At 40.5% G+C, this 20,676-nt stretch overlaps 2 protein-coding genes across 3 annotated transcripts; both read right to left on the bottom strand.

Moving 5' to 3' along the window:
* Positions 1-219: 219 nt before the first annotated feature.
* On the bottom strand, positions 220-7,357 carry LOC115049679 (pre-mRNA-processing factor 39). Its single transcript, XM_029512096.1, has 15 exons — positions 7,296-7,357; positions 6,130-6,371; positions 5,865-5,990; positions 5,625-5,743; positions 4,809-4,976; positions 4,332-4,512; positions 4,108-4,212; positions 3,411-3,528; positions 3,167-3,321; positions 2,958-3,084; positions 1,959-2,230; positions 1,417-1,601; positions 1,212-1,286; positions 879-1,044; positions 220-772 (listed from the first exon to the last, which is right to left on the bottom strand). The coding sequence occupies exons 1-15, from the start codon at positions 7,351-7,353 to the stop codon at positions 701-703; spliced, it is 2,169 nt and encodes a 722-aa protein (XP_029367956.1). The 5' UTR covers positions 7,354-7,357; the 3' UTR covers positions 220-700.
* A 797-nt stretch (positions 7,358-8,154) lies between these two features.
* ganabb (glucosidase II alpha subunit b) lies at positions 8,155-20,479 on the bottom strand. 2 transcript variants are annotated; one of them, XM_029512095.1, is made up of 25 exons: positions 20,435-20,479; positions 19,511-19,612; positions 19,296-19,404; positions 18,773-18,900; positions 17,628-17,807; positions 17,397-17,462; positions 16,116-16,176; positions 15,910-15,991; positions 15,627-15,723; positions 15,352-15,532; positions 15,019-15,172; positions 14,534-14,769; positions 14,302-14,428; positions 14,059-14,138; positions 13,748-13,888; positions 13,348-13,444; positions 12,897-12,998; positions 11,608-11,851; positions 11,302-11,366; positions 10,994-11,070; positions 10,727-10,801; positions 10,441-10,554; positions 10,219-10,328; positions 9,979-10,079; positions 8,155-9,623 (listed from the first exon to the last, which is right to left on the bottom strand). In XM_029512095.1, the coding sequence occupies exons 1-25, from the start codon at positions 20,452-20,454 to the stop codon at positions 9,514-9,516; spliced, it is 2,859 nt and encodes a 952-aa protein (XP_029367955.1). In that variant the 5' UTR covers positions 20,455-20,479; the 3' UTR covers positions 8,155-9,513. The 2 variants fall into 2 exon arrangements, with proteins under 2 accessions (XP_029367955.1, XP_029367954.1); XM_029512094.1 differs by having other exon boundaries at positions 16,116-16,173.
* Between the last annotated feature and the right edge of the window lie 197 nt (positions 20,480-20,676).

Raw genomic sequence — 20,676 nt, 5'->3', positions numbered from 1 at the left:
ATTAAATACGTGTTACTACTATGGACCAAGAGTGCTGCTCAAAGTTACACTCTGCATTGAACAAATCAGATTGTCTTCAGTTAAATTTCTGACAACATGAGGCTTAAGACAATACAATGGTGTGCAGAAATGTCCAGACTTTAAAATAACTTGACCCAAAAGGTTTACTTTCAGTCACTGAGAATAAGGGAGACAAATAAAGACAACACAAAGCTGATCTGTTGTGACACACTATAAAACACCTTTATATACATTAGAAAAAACAACAAATACCTAATGTGTGGAATGGTACAAAATGTCAATCATACATCACCTGTAAAGTTTTGGATGACTTTAAAACACAAGCAAAGGGGTTGGCTTGCAAACAAATACAAAAATAGTTCTGGTTAAAATGCAGACACACCGATGTGTTGAAAATTAACGCCACTGTTTCCTTGTGATCTTCCCACCTGTCCCTCAGACCTGATGCTGAAATGGCATGAAATGTTAAAAGATCTTTACTCCAGTCTCCCTTTCACAAATCCAGGACAGTGAGTCAACCCAGAGGAAGGACGGAGAGGAAAGGATGCTGGGATTATTTTTAGCAGAGCTAGACCGCCAGGACTGGGTGCTTCAGTTTGTTGTTCATCTGAGAAGTATTCCTGGGTCAAACTGCATCCTGCCGTCTTTTGGTGCCACAGTTTTATTGCTCTTGATCTGTTTAGCTTGGAGGATAGTAGCCCTGGTTGTAGTTCCAGGTGTTCTGGTAGCCGTAGCTGCCATATTGCGGTTGCTGGGAACAAATCAGACAGGAATTAAGTAAACAGGACATCTTGAAATGTCCTCTGTCTTTATAAGACCATTCCAGCTTCACATCCTCTTGAAAATCACTTTAGTACCTGATACCAACTGCTGTATCCCCCGTAGCTGGCCTGTGCATTCACATCTGTACCCATCATAGGTGGAGGGGGTGTGGTGATGGGGACATGTGACATTGTGGGTGGGATTTGTGCAGCAACAGCAGAGCCATCATCACTTTTGCTTAGTTTTTCTGAATCTTCATCTCTGCAAATCAAAAACTAGTTCAATGGAGGATTGGCCTCTAGGATGGTTTTCATCTTTCCACCTACTGAACATTATTAATTTTTTTTTTTATCAATATCAGATTTTTTTAAAGAAAATTAGGGGACCATTTCTTATGAACTTTATCAGTTTATCTCGTTGCCCCTCACCCGTTTTCTGCTCCTCTCTTTGTTCCACCGAGCTCCTTCAAAAGTTTCTGATGCTCTTCGTAGACAGACAGCACACTGTGCAGGACAGAGCCAATGCAGAACAAAATCCTCAGCAATGAAGAAACTAATCAGATAGCACCAGAGTTTACATCGGCAGTTACATCTTAAATGTTTGCCAATCAGAAGACTGAAAGTGCACTCTGACCTCTGGATAGAGTTGCTGTAGTCCTCTGCGAACTGCAGGCCTCTCTGTGAGAAGAGGATCTTGGTGTGAGGGGCAAGAGGTGCCGCCAGGGCTCGTGTAACACACTCCTGTACTGCCTCACTAGAAGCCCAGGGGTCGCCCGACACCTCCAGCTCCAACAGGTTCAAGTAGAGTTTATCATTATCCTGCAGCAGAGAGAGAATGAGAAACAAGAGCTATGTGCTGCCTGTGCTAAGTTTGGGCTTTCTAATTCTGCATCAATTATAAGAATATGAATTACATCTGATATTGTTCAGCACATCCAGAAACCACGTCTTCTATATAATTAGTGGAGAGACTTTATCATGGTTGGTTAAATAAAACTAAGCAGGTTTTATTGTGAAAAAGTAAAGAAACAGAACATTAAAGCTTTGGTGCAAATACAAATAAAATAATTTCTGCCATTGAAAGGCAGGGTGGGGCTAGTAAATTATTTACAAGTATGATGTCAAAAGTTATTTTTTTTTTTCCTAAATGTGTGCGAGGAGAATTAATTATCTCACTGGACTAATCTCCAGCGCCTCCTGTAAAACCCTCCGGGCTCTGCTCGGGTTCCGGCCCAGCTTCAGCAGCAGACGAGCCAGCTTGATGGAGTAGAAAGCGTGTAACATGGGCTTCTCTTTAGAGTCAGCCACTGCCTCCTGCAGAAGGGCCTCTGATTGGTCCAGCTGGCCTGCTCGTCTCTCCAAGGCAGCCCTGCGGAGACGGACCATTGCCAGCCCAGGCAGGTTCTTCTCCATGGCCTCCAACACTCGCCGAGCCTCAGTTAAGTCACCTGTTGGACAAGATCAAGGATTTTCATAAACATGGTGGCTACATTTACTGTTGGCTCCCCTTTATATGAAGTGTTTGTGTTGGTTTTCATTTGACTACTTTATAATGATGTAATCCATCTGTGCATGTATATGGGTGTGTGTTTAAAGTATTTTAAAACACCTCGACTATATTTGTTTCAGCAGAGTCAAAATATGAACAATTTTATATTTTTTCTAATGTCAAAATGTTGAAAGTGTGAAGTGTTACTGACCTTGGCCACTAAAATCTAATGACTTCGACCTTATGCCCCAATTAATGATTGTGCCAAATTTGAAGAAATTATGTGATGGTGCTATGGAAATATTCCATCCATGTGTGTGGAACAGATAAGATCCTTATGAATCTAACACATGGACAACCTGAGGACAGGCTATCTCCGGCTCTGGCGGCCGCCGGCAAAGAGGCATAAATGTGATGATGTTTTGTGACATTGTCAACAACTAATAAATTAGATGATTGCATTTATTACAATGCTGTGATTTAGAGGTCATGATCACTAAGAGAAGAACCTGTAGATCCTGTTGTTTTGTGTTTGTGGAATAATCATCAGTTCCATTAAAACTGTATACTATCAAGTCATCCTTACTTTTCACTGAAGTCAGTGCACATCCATATCCCAGATTCACTTAATGCAATCATAAGTCAAACCTTCAGAGTGTGTCTGTGTGTGTCTTGTCTCGCTGTACCGTGTCTCTCCTCGAAGGTGGCCCACTGCATGTGGATGTTGGGTTTATTAGTCAGGTGGATCTCACAGGCTCGTTTGAAAATAGCTCTGGCTTCTTCCACACTCTGTGGCTCCAGGTACTGAATGTACTGAAACACACACACATACAGATAGAGTGCTAACTCTCTCACACACACACACATATATAATCTCATCTCTCCTTTTTCTTACTCTGATCCAGAACTCCTCGTATAGAGCACAGGCGATCAGGCAGCGTTCAAAGAGGATGCGAACCCTGTGGTCATCATGGACAGCTGGCAAATCTTCTGACACTTCCTGAGTTTGAGCTGTGACCTCTAACCCCTCTGAGGCTGCCTGGTTTGGATCTAATAAAAGGACAGCAGTCAAAACTGTACACGCTCTGAGAGGTTGACTTAAATTGATGTGACAGTATCACTATCTCATAACCAGTGACCTTGGTTGGAATCTTTGGGGTCATTGTTCAGCTCAGAAATTTCCCAGTCCAGGTATGAGTGCCATGCTCGCAGCTGGAGGCGGTCAAGTGACTTAACATGGAAGTAGGGTCGCTTGATCTGCATGATGGAGAGAGAGAGAGAATGGAAATAGACAAATAAGCATTTACAGTAAGAATTTTGGCAAATTAAGAAACAAATGTTACACAAACGTTACTGTATCACCAAGAATTTGGGTTTTAATTGAAAAAACATCCGGCTTTTGAAAATATGTCAAGTAGTGAATACCAGCATGAAATGTGTACTCGAAATATATTCACTTTTAATCAGGATTTCCTTTTTCAGTTTTTGTGCAGGTGCCTCTTCTTTGCCATTTAAGTGGCTGTTTTTAACCAAATGAAAAAGGAGAATTTGCTGAAAAAAAAGCATTTTAAATAAATACATATACAATGCATACAGCAATATAGGTAAGAAAAATCTGGTATGGAGCTGAACAAAACAGTCATAAAATATAGCACCAGAATCACAACACAAAATTATTTTGGCACTCATACCTTTTCAATTTTCATAAGATTGTGGAGAGATGGAGAGAATGGACATGAGCAAGACAGCACAGTAGGATAAAATATATAATACACTAACAGGCAGTTCATAAAAGAGAAAAACTAAAACAAGCAAAACAAAACAAAAAAACCTCACAGCATCTTCAAAGTGCCATCTTTTGCGAACTTCTCCCTCGTTGTCTTGGTACACTTTGTCCCTCTGAACCAGAACTTGTTCCCTGATCTTCTGCATTAGTTCCTCCTACAGATGAAAAATAAGCACCAATTTGACAATCTCACCAATATATATATGAGCGTATATGACCTATATATGACCTTATCTTCTAAAGGTTGAGTGAAGACTGGTCATATTTTACTCACTGTGTCTGTACCCTCAGGTGTGGCGGGCTCTTCTTCCCCTGGCGGCCTCTCCTTCTCCTCCTCCTGGGCCTGTTCAGCGCGCTCCGCCTTCTGACTTTGACGACACAATGTCCTCAGCTCTTCATACTCCTCTGGTAGGAGAATATCTTTGGGCTCATGGCCATTCAGGTGTTCCTTGAACCTGAAACACAGTAGGAAAGTGTGATTCAAGAGGAACAAGACAGGAATATTTAACAAGGTGTTGACTTCATGTTTTGCTGAAGGACAATTATTCTCAAATATGGGCACAATTGATCAATTGAAAGAGAAAAGCTCTGGAACTATTTCTCATTTAACAAAAAGGTGAAATAACATTCACTATTGTGGTAGTAAACCTGGTACTAGCAACAATGTATTTACATACATTTTTGTCTTCTCTAAATTTACCTCAAGAAATTGTGCTTGGCCATAACATGGCATGTATGTGCGTGGTCTTACTTGTCATAGTGTGTGTTGTAAAGCTGTGTGGGGACTTTGAGGACCCTGTCAAGGACAGCTGCTGCGTTCCTCATGTTCCCCTGCTCCTTCTCCCACTCAACATACAGATCCCAAAGTCGATCTGAGTGGAAGTCCAGACCTGCTGCTGCAACTGCATCCTCAAAAACACTGAGGGTAGAAAGGGGAAAACCATTAGAATGCAAAACAACTCAGTTCTCCACAAAATATTGTTTGAGGTTTTTTAAAATCAAGGACAGTTAGCATGTACTTTGAGTTGAGCTTCACAAACAGTTAACAGTGGATACAATACTGGACTTAGTGTTTCCTTGTTACTGGCACCAAGTACCTGCTCATGGTGGGAATTGTTGGGTCTAATTCATTAAATCATTAGTTGGTACACCATATAGATTGATTAATAATTCACTGATCAGTGGTGAGAACTGGAATTTTCCTTGCTAAAAAAGGGTCTCTATCTAAAACATTAAAAGCTTAATATTGCTTACAATATTTTAATCAAGTAAATTCTTACTGACAATTAATTGTCAATTAAATCTTAATATCCCTAAATCAAATTTGGCTGAGTCATTCAGTTCACTTCACATTCACTAAAGGATAAATGGATTTGGTGGGAAATGTCTCAACTTTATTTAATAGTTTTTCACTCCAATGTTGCTAATATCCTTCTGCCGAAATCAATTGTGCTCTGAATTGTGAGGCCTAATTCAAGGGAAAAACTAATTTTGTACAAGGCGTCAGAATTCAGGTTTAACAATTCATTTCTTCAATATGTATGTGTGTATCACAGTGTCTGTCTACCTGCGTATCCGCTTTGGTGATTCAGGCAGGTTCATGTCCAGTGTTCCCAGCAGCAGATTGATGTAGTGGATCCACAGATCTACACTGAGGGGGATAGCCTGGAGACCTTGTTCACACACCTAACACAACACAACACAGCACAAAAATGAACACGAGTGCAGTAAAACACTTTGTTTGTCCACTTTATGGTGGTAAAGGGAAAAAGAAATAGTGAACTGTAAACTCTTATTCCTGCTTTACCTCCTCTGCTTTGGTGTTGTTCCCTGCACGGCGTTCCAGATCAGCAAATTTCTTCCAGTATCCGTAGCAAAGTGGGTAGCGAGCAAGAAAGGCCACCAGAGCTCTACGTGATGCTGTGATGTGACTCTAAACAGGTGAGAAAAAAAATCCAAGTCCATTTTCAATCGGCAGCAACAAATAAATGTTTTAAGGGAAGCCATAATATTGATCATATCATATATGATGGCTAAACTGTTGATCTAATTCCCGCTGGCTCTCTACACACCTCCTGCTCACAGTATTGCAGCAAGTCAGTCCAGCTGGTGAAATCGTGAGGATTGTCATGGGCAGCCTTCCACAGACGCTCAAAGTCAGCCGGCAGTTCACCTTCTTCATCCTCTACAGCTGGAGGCATGGTGAAAGACGGGGGTTCGGGGTCCACAGGAGCCTCAGGAGCAGCAGCTACACTGCCGTTCTCTTCTAACATCTCAGCCATCTCAATTAGAGGCGGTGCTGAAACTTCCATCGCTAAAGAGGGAAGAAGATCAGAAGTTTAATAGCACAGATAAATATTTATTATGAGCTCCTTTTAGACTTCAAATTATTTTACATAATGCTGGGCCATAAGTCCTTCCAAAATTCTGTGAATTGAAATGACCTCTGACATCGACTGTAGCAGTGGACATGCTGTGAGGTGTTTGTTTGGGTCAGCGTTTGCACTTTATGTAAGTTAAACCTACTTTTTTTTTTTTTTTTTTTATTTCATTAAAGTCCTGTCAGAAAAATTTCTTCACCAAATGGATGTGATTTTGTGATATTCATTTAACTTCCCCGTTCCTCTACAACCTGGGCAATGTATTAGAAAAAGGCAACATCAACATTAAGAAAAACTCATTCATATTCTGGAAAACTAGCGAAATAATTAAAGAATACAATTATTTTATCAGTGCTGATTTTAAAACACTTTAAGAATTTTTATCCACTCAGCAGTCAAACTCATTATTCAGCTCAGCATGAGTAAACTCATATTTGTTGATCCACGTATGTATAAAATCCAGTTAAATAAAACCCATACAAAGCAGTAGTTTAGAGCTTTCATTTAAACGCCCCCTGTCTGAACGGGATCGTTTCATTCATATAACAAGCATAGTTCCGGCTGCAGCGCCTTCGACTTGCTGTGAACCTAAATCAGCTGGTTTGTGATGAAAAGTGATTCACACTCTGGTTGAGTTCAACACTCTGCTTGAATTCAGCACTCTTGGTTGAAGTTGCTTCACAGGGATGTTTGGCTGAGATCAAGTTAGCTTAGCTTAGCTTCTCACGCTTGTCCTACATTCAGCTCCGCTCACTGTCTTTCCCCAAAATAGCTGCACATGAACTCAGAGCTGTCTGGAAGCCGAGAGCCGACTCCGACCTGCAAGGAGGAAAATTCACACCCGGTAATTAACTAACCTGAAGACTCTTCGAGCTCCCCGTTGCTGCTCAGCTCCTCACCGCCTTCGGCCGCCATGATGGTAAACGTCTTGCAACGTCATACACGCGCGACAAAACGCAATGAAACCTTAAAGAAAGTCATTTTGGCCGGAAAAAGACAAACACACAAATGACCGATGTGTGTCTTAGTTGTAGTGTTGTATGGGTCTATTCCCATACTACTCAAAGACTTCCTCTATTCATTAGAACTGGTCACGAGTTACATTGCAGACTCGCATTAATATCAGAAAATAGAACAGAAAAACCGATCAAAAAGTTAAAGCTATAGATGATGATGTTCCAAACAGTGTACAAAGTTTTTAAAGTCACCCATTCTTTACTTTATTTATAGTACTAATATAGTTTTAAAAATGACGTTTTGCAAAGTTTTTTGTGTGGTTTAAACAATATTTTCATCCAATTCTATAAGTAAAATTTTAGATCATTTAAGTATTTCAACATTGAGTCACTAATTTTTTTTATTAAAAAGGTTAATTTTAAAGGGTACTTTTCCACCTCCAGGCAACTACAGATTTATCTAATAAACAAGTTATTTAAAATACATACTTTATTCAATGGTGGAGGTTTTAAACTACTTCAACTTTCTTTTGTTTTCCCCAAATTTTTTTGCTCATCTGACTCAAAATTTTTCTGTTATTGTGAAATGTTTTATTTTAACTTGAGCCCTCTAACTGTATGAACTTGAGAATTAACTTTCATTTTGCTGTGATAAATAAAATTAACTTGTATCAACTGTAAATGTACAGAAACCAGAATTGCACAATAATCTTTCTGATATTTAGACATTGTATACAAATTGGTAGATTTACCAGGGACATCTTTGACATTTGGTCAGCTTTATTTTCACTTGGTCTCGTCTTTTAAAGTAAATCTAACAACTGACAGCTGAGGTCTTTTCCTTCATTTCCATTTCCACCAATTTAAGCCATCAACAACACTGCAGTGAAATGTACATTTATGATCATTAAAACAACGAAAGAAACAAATTCAGGACAAGAAAAACCCTAAACAAAGTCATATGAATTGACAACATGGGACATAAACCAGAATCCAGAAAATCATTGGCATATTTGACTGCTCAGTGTGTATTTAGGATTGAGATTCAGTCAGATTGCTCTATATAGATATATATCCAAGTTAAACACTTTGTAAGCACGGGATTTGTCTTGTTCGTTAAGAAGAGGGCACACTGAAAATCCTGGCCTGTCCTCACAACTATTAACATGAAAATCTAAACAACTTTTAAGCTCTCACGCTTCCTCAAGTGCATTAAAAGAATCTAGTAAACAATGCTGGAAAAAGATTTAAAACAGAGAAAGCCTATCAAAAAGATGATCCACAGTGTCTATGGTTCAGTCCCACTGATGTGATTCCCGCTGCCAAGTTTGTTCAAAAGAACAGAAAATTCCCTCTGTGCTGGAGTTAAAGGACCTGATCACTTCGACAGTGAGTCGGTGACAATGATTTAACCATTTCCATGCACACAAATTCATCACTTAGGAATTCAAGATGATAAACATGAATTAACTGGCTAGGATTGGAAAGAAAGACAACTATTTGTTTTCATTTTGAGGATTCAGGAAAAATGGAAGAAAAAACAAAAAAACCCATCTCATTTTGAAAGTTTAGGGTTTGGGGCCAAAGTTTACTGGCAAGCATATATATCTTCAGTTAACTTGATTGAAGTGCTTGGCTTTTCAAAAAGGATGGAATGAATGTCTGAGAATTTTCAAGTCAGGAACAGGCTGAGGGAATCACCGGCAGGCACATACCTTGAGTATGAATCTTTACAGATTTTTCTTCTGACACAAAGTGAAAGGGAAATGAAAATAAAACAAACTGAAAAGTGGCCAAATGTTTTCTTTCTTAACCCCAAAGATTCATTATCTTGATATGATTCGAGTTGCTCCGTTATCATCTATCTGAAAAATGTGACAAACAATTATCCAACTATCAGTAACCCTTTTAGTTAGGCATTACAGTGTGACTGAACACAAGTGGGACATGGCAGAGATGTTATGTGGCTCAGTAGGACTCACACATTTACATGGATTTGTGTCTGTGTGTGTGTGTTTATTTGTCTCTGTTTTCCATTGTGGTTTTCCTGCCTTTCTTTAGTAAATCTTGGGCGCCCTCTCTTTTTTCTCCCCCTGCTCCTCCTTTTCTGTCACTCTGGCTACTGAAGTGTTACGGTCCAGTCTGCCCCTGAGTTCATGCCAGGCTTGCGAAGTGTCAACACAGACATGGAGGCATCAAATTCAAACTCTACCTGGCTCTCTTGACCATCTGCCAAAGGAAAATCAGAGACTGTTAGAGAAATCTAAGAGGAGGGGGGGGGGATCTAACACCAAATTACAAGATCTCACATACATAGTTTACACAAAGTTTAATTGTCCACATAAAATGATATGCAATATCATATGTGGAAGTGAGTAAAGCAAGCATATGAGTGGCATGTGAAAAGCTATTGTTTTTTCCCCCCACAAAGCCTTCTCTTGAAAGGCTTAAAAAAAAATTTTAACTCCTAATAATGCTGTACTGGGGTATGAACCTGTTGAATGTTTTGTAATATACAATCCAAATTTAAATGATTCAACCATTAGTATTTAAATGTTAAAGACATTTTGAGTAAATAACTCACCAGCAGCTTTAAGGGTAATCTTACTGGGCTTACTGGCTCCCAGTATGACAATACGTTCAATCCAGGACTGGGTGGTAAACTTAGCATCTGGAGCCAGGTTGCTGTGGACCAAGCAGACATGGTGGTTACAGCAGGTATTACATTACAACGAGTCTATATTAGAATCTATATTAGTGTGGGTTTTACTTAAAGAGAGGCAGTGTTTTCTACTGAACTGAGACTGATATTTTAATCACTCACAGAGAAGAGAGGATGTTGTTGGCAAAGGACAGCCTCCTGTGGATGAACTCCTCCTTCTCATAGTTGAAGGTGTGGCCATCGTCTATGTACAGCTCACCCTCTGCTTTTCTCTGCCAGGCAAAAATGTTAACATTTAAAACTACGGCAATCTGCACTTAAAAAAATATCAGAAGGTGAGAGTTCAGTCTAGCAGCTGCAGCCGAGTGTGGCCATCTGAGTTACCTGAGAGTTAAGAGCCACAAACAGAGTGTAAGGATCGTGCTCCATGCAGGTAGATGACCTGCGAACCCGGAGTTTTCTGGGAATAATTGAGCCTCCACGCTGGAAAACTGGGATCTGAAAAGCAAACAAATCTTCATGTTAAAACCAGACACCAAGTAACATGGAGGGCATTGACATGCAGAAATATATCAATACTAAAAAAACTAGAGAAAAACCAGCACAACATAATTTCACACAGGAGCAGTGTTATAGAACAGTGTTGAGTACATCCTTGTGTTGGTCTTACAGAACTCATGGTGACAGGAATGTAAAGGTTCTGGGCCCCATTGTGCCTCTGGAAGGTGTGGACATCAAACCAGACCTGAGGAAGACATACACGCACAACTTAAGGCAGGATTTGACTAATAGCAACAAGAGCTACATACACAGCATGCAATAGATGAACATTCAACTTGACTGTATCAGTATAGTTGAACTCCTCAGTGCAGCCTGATGACACTTGAAGCACACAGTAACTTTAAGATGTGCTTGGTTCTATATTTCCTCCTCTTACCTCATCTTTACCAGGCAGGTAGGCAGTGACTCCCCTGGCTCCCTCCTCAGTCACTGGGTGTACCAGTAAGTCCTTTCCTGCAGCAGAGTTAGGTAACATCAATAGAGTGACAACACATCTGTTTCACTGTTATTCATTCATTCCAAGTTTCAGTTGTTGATTGTTCTACTGTACATTGACTGTTTTCATACCAAGCTGGCCTGATTCATACCTAGCACCGTTATACCACAACAACCATCACAGTACAGTTATTTGTGTGCATTGAGTAATTCTCAGCTAGGCATAAACATTCAGGTTTTGTTTCTCACCAATCAAGAATTCATCATCCAAAGTGAAAGTAGCAGGATCCTGAGGATACTCCACCCACAGTGGTCTGCAAGAGAGATGCATTGATGTGATAATACAGTCATTTAAATCAATGTGAATCAACATTTTTGCACTTGACCATCAAAGAATACATGTTCAAGATGTAATGGCTTAGCTGAGTCACTAAACATCTATACCAAGCAAGTAGAAGTACATGGATTTGATTCAACTAAAACACTTGCATCACCAACAAAATTTGTGGCTGTAAGTAATCTCAAAACAGGCAGTTTTCCTCGCCATGTCCTCACCTCATCACTGGCTGTCCAGTACGGTGGGCCTGGTAGAATTGCTGATACCAGTAGGGAAGAAGGGTGTATCGTTGGCGCACTGCTTCACGTATCAGCGCTGTGTTTTCTGGACCAAATAGCCAGGGCTCACGGCGGGGTGTGTCAAGGTGGGCATGTGCCCTGAAGAATGGCTGATACGCTCCCGTCTGGTACCACCGAACCAGCAGCTCAGTGCTGGGGGACTTGAAGAAGCCGCCAACATCAGCTGTAAGACAGGAAGGTAAATGTGTCATTTCTGGGCTGCTCAACGTCCAAAGTGTTAAAACAGTCAAACAAACAACAGCTTATTGAGTGATTCTATTTTTGGAGATTATGATGGGAATACAAGTCCACACTTCTTAAATTAAATGCACGTGTAGTGTTTTCATTGATCTGATCACGATGATGGTAAATTTTCATATGAGAGAAACATGGCCTGTTCAACATAACTGCAGATAGATTATACAGGAATCTGTCCTGTCACCATGGAAACACCTTGTACAGTTTTCCATTGGATGTTTCCAGGACAACACACAAGTCCTTTTTCCCCACAAAGTAAACAGCTATTAGTTTTCTTAAAAACACAGGTACACCTGCTAAAAAAAAAGTCAGTTGATCCCTTTCGGAATTCACCTCTTCTGGTTGTACTGACAACACACGGCTGCAATGAGCAGCACCACCGCATGCAGTTTCAGAGAACACACACAGATACAGGGGAGGGAGAGTAAGGTACAGCCAAACTGAGCAAACTGTTAATATATAGCTGTCATTTCTTGTGTTGGAGCCTTTTTGTGAGACTTGAATCAGCGCTTTGTTTTTAAAAGTCACTTCAGCGCTTCAGCTCACTGAGGAAGCTGAAGTTGTGATGTTTCAAGTGTAATGGCGAAGTACTAGGTCTATATCTGAATGATATTGCAGGAGAGAAAAAGGAAGATTTGAAAAAGAAATTTGCATGTTCACCCAGATGTTTAATTTACAACAAAGTTAATTAAAGCTGGAGCCACAAATTATGATTTTAACCCAGGACTGAATGCCTTGTGATGCCTTATCCTTTGCTAACGATCACTCGGGATTTGTTTGAATTTAAGAAAAGTGCAAAAACTTCTAACAGTGTAAATTGCTTATATAAACAAATCAAATGATTTGAAAAGCAAATCCGGAGATTTTTTTTTCAGTTCTAATGATTTTGGTCTTTAAATACGTTGGTAATTTTACACCAACCAAGCCCACAAACTCCCAAGGCAGCACATGAAAGGAATGAAAATCCTCACCACCACAGAAAGAGATTCCAACCAGGCCCAGGCTGAGACACATGGGGATAGAGATCTTCAGATGGTCCCACTCAGCAGCATTATCTCCTGTCCACACAGCACCTGCAGACACACCCACACACCTTTAACACTACAATATCCTCCATCAACACAAAAACTAAGTTGTGGTATTTATATGATCAATTTTAATACTAAGATTTAATTTAGAATCATTAATGTACCAATTAAAGTATTATTATTAAAAACTCATCAAATGGATCATATCCCAACCAGTGATCATAAAGCCTACTAATTCCTACTTTAAAATGGTGTGAGACTGTTGGGATAAAGCACAGCTGACACATTTGACCAGGCTAAAACTGACCACCACCAGCAAATCATTACATGTACAATGACAAAACTTTTGTGTTTTTCCACAGTTAGAGTAAATTAAAAGGAATGAAGGACTCACCATAACGCTGAGACCCAGCAAAGAAAGCTCGAGTCAGAACAAATGGTCGCTCAACTCCTCCTGATCTCTTGATCAGACCCTCTGCTGTGGCCATTTGCTGCAGGTTACACACACACACACACAGGTTGCAGTATAATCACACCACCGATACCATTCACTATTCGTGACAGAATTTCAATGAAAAGTTCAGAAATATTTAACAGTTATCAATCATTTTATTTAGCTAATCCTTTGCTGTGCTGATATTCAGCACTCCAAAAACATAAGATGGAAAATTGCATCTAAATTATTTAGCGTTGAAAAAATTATTTAACACCAAGTTTCAGTTTTACCAAAAATAAATAAATAATAATATAAGTAAATAAATAAAATAAATCAGAGATTAATTCAAAGCACTCACCACATAAAAGCCATAGGTGTTGTGCAAGTCACGATGCTCCCAGGCTCCATGCATAGCATCCTTGTGCATTGTGACCTCTGGCCCATTAAAGACTGATGGCTCATTCATGTCGTTCCACGTGTACAAGTTCTCCATGGAACCCTGGACAGAGATTGAGAATATAAAACTCAAGGCAATAGCATGCGACAATCGTTAAAAAGGTTTTTAAGAATGACCAATGCTATCAATAATTTCTCCTCAAACTAAGGTTTAGCAAGCATTTATCAAGCAAATCTGAAGTATCTCATGCCATAAATGTCCTTGCAGCTCACCTCATACTGATCATAAGCAAACATGCTGGCCCACCAGTCCCTCATATCTATGCGAGTAAAGTCTGGATATCCAGCGCTTCCTGAGGCACATCAAGTGATCCCAGGAGACAGAAGAATGGGATAGTAATAAGAGCCATAATGGAGATTTCAACAACGGACAAACATGTCACTATAAATTTTCTGTTTCTCAGTGAACATCTAGTTCATTGTCTATGCATTTTGTGGTGATTAATACAGACTTACCAGGCCAGCACCAGCCCTCATAGTCTCCACCATCTTTGTTCTTGATATAGAAACCCCGTGAACGGATTTCATTATGGATCTTGTAGTTGCTGTCTACTTTGATATGAGGGTCCACAATTGCCACCATCTAATAAAACATTAAAGGAAATTGAGAAGGAAATCTCCAAGATGTAAAACCATCCAGAGCAAAAACCCATGAATTTTCATCTGCTGGAACATTTATCATGTGTACCTTGCGTTTCTTGTCCATGAGACCCTGCAGCATTTCCTTTGGTGTTGCAAATTTATGTGTGTCCCAGGTGAAATAGCGCTTTCCATCTGTGTGCTCAATATCAAGCCAGATGAAGTCATAGGGAATGTCATGCTCATCAAAGCCAGCATCCACTGACTTCACATCCTCTTGGTCATTGTAGTTCCAGCGGCACTGGTGGTAGCCAAGGGAGGTCAAGGGAGGGAAGGACTGAGTGCCTGGAGGACATCATGAGAAGCCAGTATTGAACCAATTTTCATCAATATGAATCAAATATAACAAGCCAGAAACTACAGCAAAGCAATTACATGTTCTATCATTGCAGATATCATTGTAAGCCCTGTGTGTATAAAGGAGAAATGAGTAACTGCTTTTCACCCTTTCCTGTTTTTAGCATGTTCTGTGTTACTTGCTGAAAATTGCCCACTTCAAAATGTTTTGAATAAACTGGAGAAGACCTCTCCTACCTGTGAGGGAAGCATACTGAGAGAAGACATCTTTGGGTTTTGGTCCAAGCATAATGAAGACATCAATGATGCCACTTTCAGAGATCCAACGCACATCTGTCTGAGGCGTCTCACTTGAGCCCTGAACATAGTCCAGCATTTTTCCAAACACAGTCTGGGAACAAAGCAAGTGAATCGAGGACTGTGATATTGTACAGCAGGCAGTTGCTACCAGCCTTCTGGCCAAACTATGAGCCAGAATCCAAAATTGTAAAACTGGAACACAATTTATGCAGTTGAAGTTCCTTAGGTCCTGAGAAAGGCTCCAAGGTGTCTGCAGTGAGAAAGACATACCTTTCCAGCTGTGTTGGAGCTAATGTCCACCCAGGTTTCAGCAGCATTGAGCCAGAAGATGCCTGTAGTCCTCTGGGTGTTGTGGGCTAACATAACTGGGACAGCTCCATACAGGGCCATGGGATTATACAATTCATACTGGAACACATCCAGGTTGTAGAGCCGATATGGATCTCCGTTACTAGAACGCACAAGCACACACAAGGGCTTGATCCAATACAACTGAAGACTCTGGCTTCACTATTGTATGAGAAATATGACATGTTGTTACTCACTCTGTTGTTTTGAGCCTGAGGGTGTCTGCATGTTCTGGGATTCCATATACATGCTCCACACCCGGCAGCGAAAAGTCTAAACTGACAGCAGATGGACCTGTAGGGTGACAACAACAAATCAGTTCTGAGGTGGGAAAGCAATCAGTCAAATAGAAGTTATGCATATTCAGGATATAATGGTGGTGGTGATGATTTCAGAGCTCAAATGCCTGTTGGTCTTAATTAACATACACACATGCTTACATACTTCAACATGACACATAACAGAAAAGACATAATTTACCATTAGGTTTGCTGTCTGTGTGTGATTTAAACGTTTCCTCCCACATCCCGTCTTCTACTTTTTCTTCATCTACATTTTCTGCCTGGCAGGCAAACAGAAAAATTAAACATTTACAATGAGAAGGAGGCAGAAAGATGAATTTAAAAAAATGCATTTTTAAAATACAAGACAGCGGGGGCAAAGTACTGTATTTCAGTGTAGTGTACCTCAGCTTGGTTAGCTGGATCAGCCTCCTCTTTCTTCTCGGCCTCTGGGTCAGCCTGACTGCTCCATGAAAAGGAGGGTGAAGTGAAGGAGTAATTTAAGAAAAGGGGAAAAAAAAAGGATGCGTCACTTCTATAACTCACACTGTCATGCGTGTGAAGAATGACAATATATGGGAGTAATCTATGACAAAAGGAAAAGGACATAAACAGGGAGGTAGGTGACTGGCCCCCGACTTCACACTGACTGCCAGCCAGTACTATAGTGCAGGGTGTTGAATAACTTGACTTTAACAACAAAGGGGAATGCGCAACTCCCTAACTTTTGGCTATTTTAAGCTAGGAATCATGGGACAAGAGCTCTAGAGACTATAAAGTAACACCCATAAGGCTCCTATAATAATAATAATAATAATAATAATAATAATAATAATAATAATAATAATAAAAAAAGATAGAAAAAAGACTGATGTCCATTCAATCTGGCATAATCCTCCATGCAATCCAGGCTCTGGTGCAACACCAAAGACCTGTCCTGAACTGTAAATACTGTTATAATAATAGAGGTGCATAATCTGGAGCTGCACACATGCAGGTTTGTCTCTTTCGTCCCTTTCAGCGAGTACAGTAAATCTTACATCAACAAAAAGCAACGACAAGTACCACAAAGAGTGAAGTGGGCAGCAATATCTGCTAACTAGGCAATTGCTATCTGGTGGGAAAGAGTAGGTGTATGCACTAAGAAATACATTGCTCTCCACTGAAAAACACAACAAACTCTACAATATTCTATTCTCAACTACTCCACTTAGTTACCATCATAAACTGAGAAAAACAAATAAATTCAGTCCATATAGCTCGTGAAGAGACCAAGTTGGCCATGCAGTTTGCAGTGTTAGATCAGTTCATCAGACAAGCCACTGAAGTTACATCCATAAGATTTAGTTAGACACTGATCAGATGAGGTGTACAGTAAAAATCATTCCTAGGATTTCACTTTAATCATCCAGTGAAGACATTTTCGATGATTGGAATGATTTCTGTGTCATAAAATCAAAATCTAAATTGATTCTCCCTCAAAAAACAAAACAAGGATGAAAACTGATAAACTGACCTATTACTCTGAATTAAAGCAATCATTGCCATGCACACACTCCTTTCACTCTTCATGTTTGAGGGTAGATACAGAATTTAGTGAAATGGGAGTCCCTATATTTTATATCACTATGGGCAGCATTGGCACAAGGAACAGAATACATACTGACAAATCTTAAGAGTCTTTACCTAGTGAATACCCTCTTGATATAATCCCACACGCTAGCCACTGTGCTAGTTACTTTATAGGAGAAACTAGGATGATAGGGAGAAGGACAGAACAACGAGTCAGAGACAATACTCAAAAAGGAACAAAAAACAGAAATAATCCAGAGTGAAAATGTGGATTGAAAAAAAAAGAAAAAAAGAAAAAAGAGAGGGCTGGTACTTGGTAAAGGGTGTGAATGTGTGAATTCTCACGTGTCCTTGCGCATCCTCAGGTGCTCAAAGGCCAGCAGGCCACGTGAATTCAGTGACATCAGCACTTCACGTCCCTCCATGATGTCAAGTCGAAAGGGTCGGGCGCTGACAATGACTCTCTGAGACTCTGCGCCCAGGGAAAGCACCACCCCATTCTCATCTTGAGACAAAAGTGACAGGCTGAGGCAGAGAGGGGAAGGACAGAGGAAACGAGCAATAAGAGAAGATTTAGTTTTGATGACGTTAAGTGAGGCCAAAAAGTAAAAGAACTCAATTTTCAACTATTCTCAACTCCAGACTGAAATTATACCTAACCCAACAATTTGCACAATGTGTATACACTTTTTTCCCCCAATTTCCATCCCTTATTTACAGTCTAATAAAATATTCTTGGTGTTTTTAAATTGTTATTCATCTTCACAGATGAGTAATTTTTTTGGAGATATTTATACAGTTAGGCCTATTTCTCACCAGGAGCTGAAAAAGAGACTAATGGAATCTGAAAATCACACATTTTTAGTAATTATTATGAAAAGCCTAAACTCATGAAACTAAGAGAGGCATTGTGAAATATTGATATTTTATGGGTCGCCAAAATGAACATCACAAAATGGCTCAATGAAGCCACATTGGAAATCAAGCAAATTGAGCCTACTGCTCCAAATTGATGTAGACAAACCAAAGTTGGTACAAGTGTGCATCATGGCAAGATGGGCAGTAAAATGTCAGGAACCAATATCCTAACTTTAACAGGAAGTTGGGCAATTTAGATTTGAAGCACAGAAATTTAGTGATTTACACAACTCATACTTCAACAAAATCATCCTACGGTTTTAATCCAAATGACTTCACATTCACTCCACATCGTACACTACAACTTGACATAAAATCAGTGCATGCTCTCTAGCGTCACATCATGGACACTCACGATATGTTGGACTAATGCTACTCCTGGCAAAATGTTTTCAGTGTTTATGAAGTTGTGCAGGGGGAGAGTCCAGAGGCCTGTGAGTTGCCATGGGTCTGCGGGCACATTCATGGCTGCTTGAGCAGAGTTAATTTTGTCTTTTTTAGTTAACTCTAATGGTAAAAACCTGCACTACCCAGTCACACTACACAATTGGCAACCCCAAAGGGAGACCTACGGTTCGGTGGGTGGCTCCCTAATGAGCACATCTGGGACCTCATAGCGAGGCTTCAGCGGCTTCAGCTCATTAATCTTCACCCTGGTTATGTTTCCTTGGAGACGGTACAGCTCGAGCAGCAGACGCACCTGAGAGAGACACAAAGGGAGAGTGGTAAAAGGGGAATTATTCAGGAGAAGCAAATGTAGGAACAGAGGAAGTTTAGTAGTAGAGGTTGGCAAATAGGTTCAGTCTCGGTTTACTGCATAACACTTTATCATAAACATTTAATTTTGAGGGCACAAGAGTAAAGAAAATGTAATGAAAAATGTACAATTTTACTAAACATGAATTAGCATAGAGGTAATTCTGGAAAAAGGGTTTACTGGCCACAGTGGATATCACTTTTGTGTAATATCTATTTGTGATCCATTAGATTAAAGACAGCATCAAACGAGTCAGATTTAATGTTAAATCTGAAGAACCTCATACCAATGGCAGCCAGAATCCTTACTATATTGTCTGTCCCTTGTGTGCAATTTACCTTATTGTTGTCATTGATGAGCTGCAGAGTGAGTCTGGTGTTGGTCAGCTCCATGGTCTCCAGCAGGGCACGATAGGGAGACTCACCAGGCTTCAACGCTCGCTGACGCCTGTTTCAAATTTAAAAGCAACCATCAGCAACTGTGTTTCATCCCTCCTTACCTGGGGCGACCCTGACTTTGAGCCTGGATCATCTTTTCCTCATCTCCGACTCACTTGCAGAAGGCACTCTGGTCACAGGTCTTGAAGTTGCCCTTGTCCACAGCCCACGTCCCACCGAGGCACATGGCCAGCCACAGCACCACCACAGGCGCCATCCTAAAGAGAAAGTGTGTGTGTGTGTGTGTGTGGGGGGGGGGGGGTTTATTTGGTTTCACAAAGTGAACTTTAAAACCAAGTCGCCTCTCCAACTGACTGCTTCGGGTCGAATTGAGCAAGACCCGAGCAAAACTACAGTTTAACAGAAACACGCCGAACTTTGGTCCCTGAAAGTCAGCTCGGCGAGTCTACCGGGGAAAAATGCTGTAGTGCTAATTAAACCGTTTCCCGTCTCCTCGTCCAGCTGCATTCACACTGCGCACATATCAACACGAAAGTGAACAGGGAGTGTGTTTTTCGTGCTGGAGGCTGAGTCTGCAGAGAGAGACTGCTGTCCTCGGTGCTTCTGTCACAGCCGGCCGGTGGATGTGATGATGAAACGATGCCAACACACAGCATTAGCTAACGTACCGGAAAATGGCTATCAGCTAGCTCACACACAACCGGAATATTTGACAAAGACAAACAAAACACGTGTACGAATTATTAGTGTAGCAACAATACTGTGCTAACCCCTCACAGAGGGACTGAATGGTGGGCGTCTAATGGCGTTTGTTTAGTTATTTATCTCCTCGGACACCTCAGGATGTCGAGCTAACTGACTGCCTGTCAAACTGCTAATTCAATTGAAGGGGGTCTCCATTAATCCGGGATTGTTTTTTCTTTCTCTTTTTTATTGGCCGATAAAACCCTAGCCATCAAATTTGTTGGCACGTTTGCCGAGTGAGCACCCGGGCCATTAATCGACAGTCCCTGCCGTAAAAATTTTTCCCCAAATATTGGACAAATTCTCGATGAAAGAGCGGAACAGCTTTGTCTTACCTCTCAGAGAAGGAGGCCATCTTGATTATGCTGCCATTTGACTCCGCCCATTTCACACCGCAACAAAGATCTTTAAAAAGTAAGAGTCATCATCACACACATTTTTTTTCTACAAAGCAAATTAAATTCTACATTTCATACCAAAATGTTAATTATACAATTTATCGGATTTTATTTAAATCTGATGAAATGAATTAACTTCGCACGAGTAACTGACACGCCATCTCTAAGGTCCAATCAGA

Source organism: Echeneis naucrates, chromosome 10 (assembly GCF_900963305.1).
Source record: "Echeneis naucrates chromosome 10, fEcheNa1.1, whole genome shotgun sequence".
Classification (NCBI taxonomy): Eukaryota; Metazoa; Chordata; class Actinopteri; order Carangiformes; family Echeneidae; genus Echeneis; species Echeneis naucrates.
This window is presented reverse-complemented; position numbering and strand designations above follow the sequence as displayed.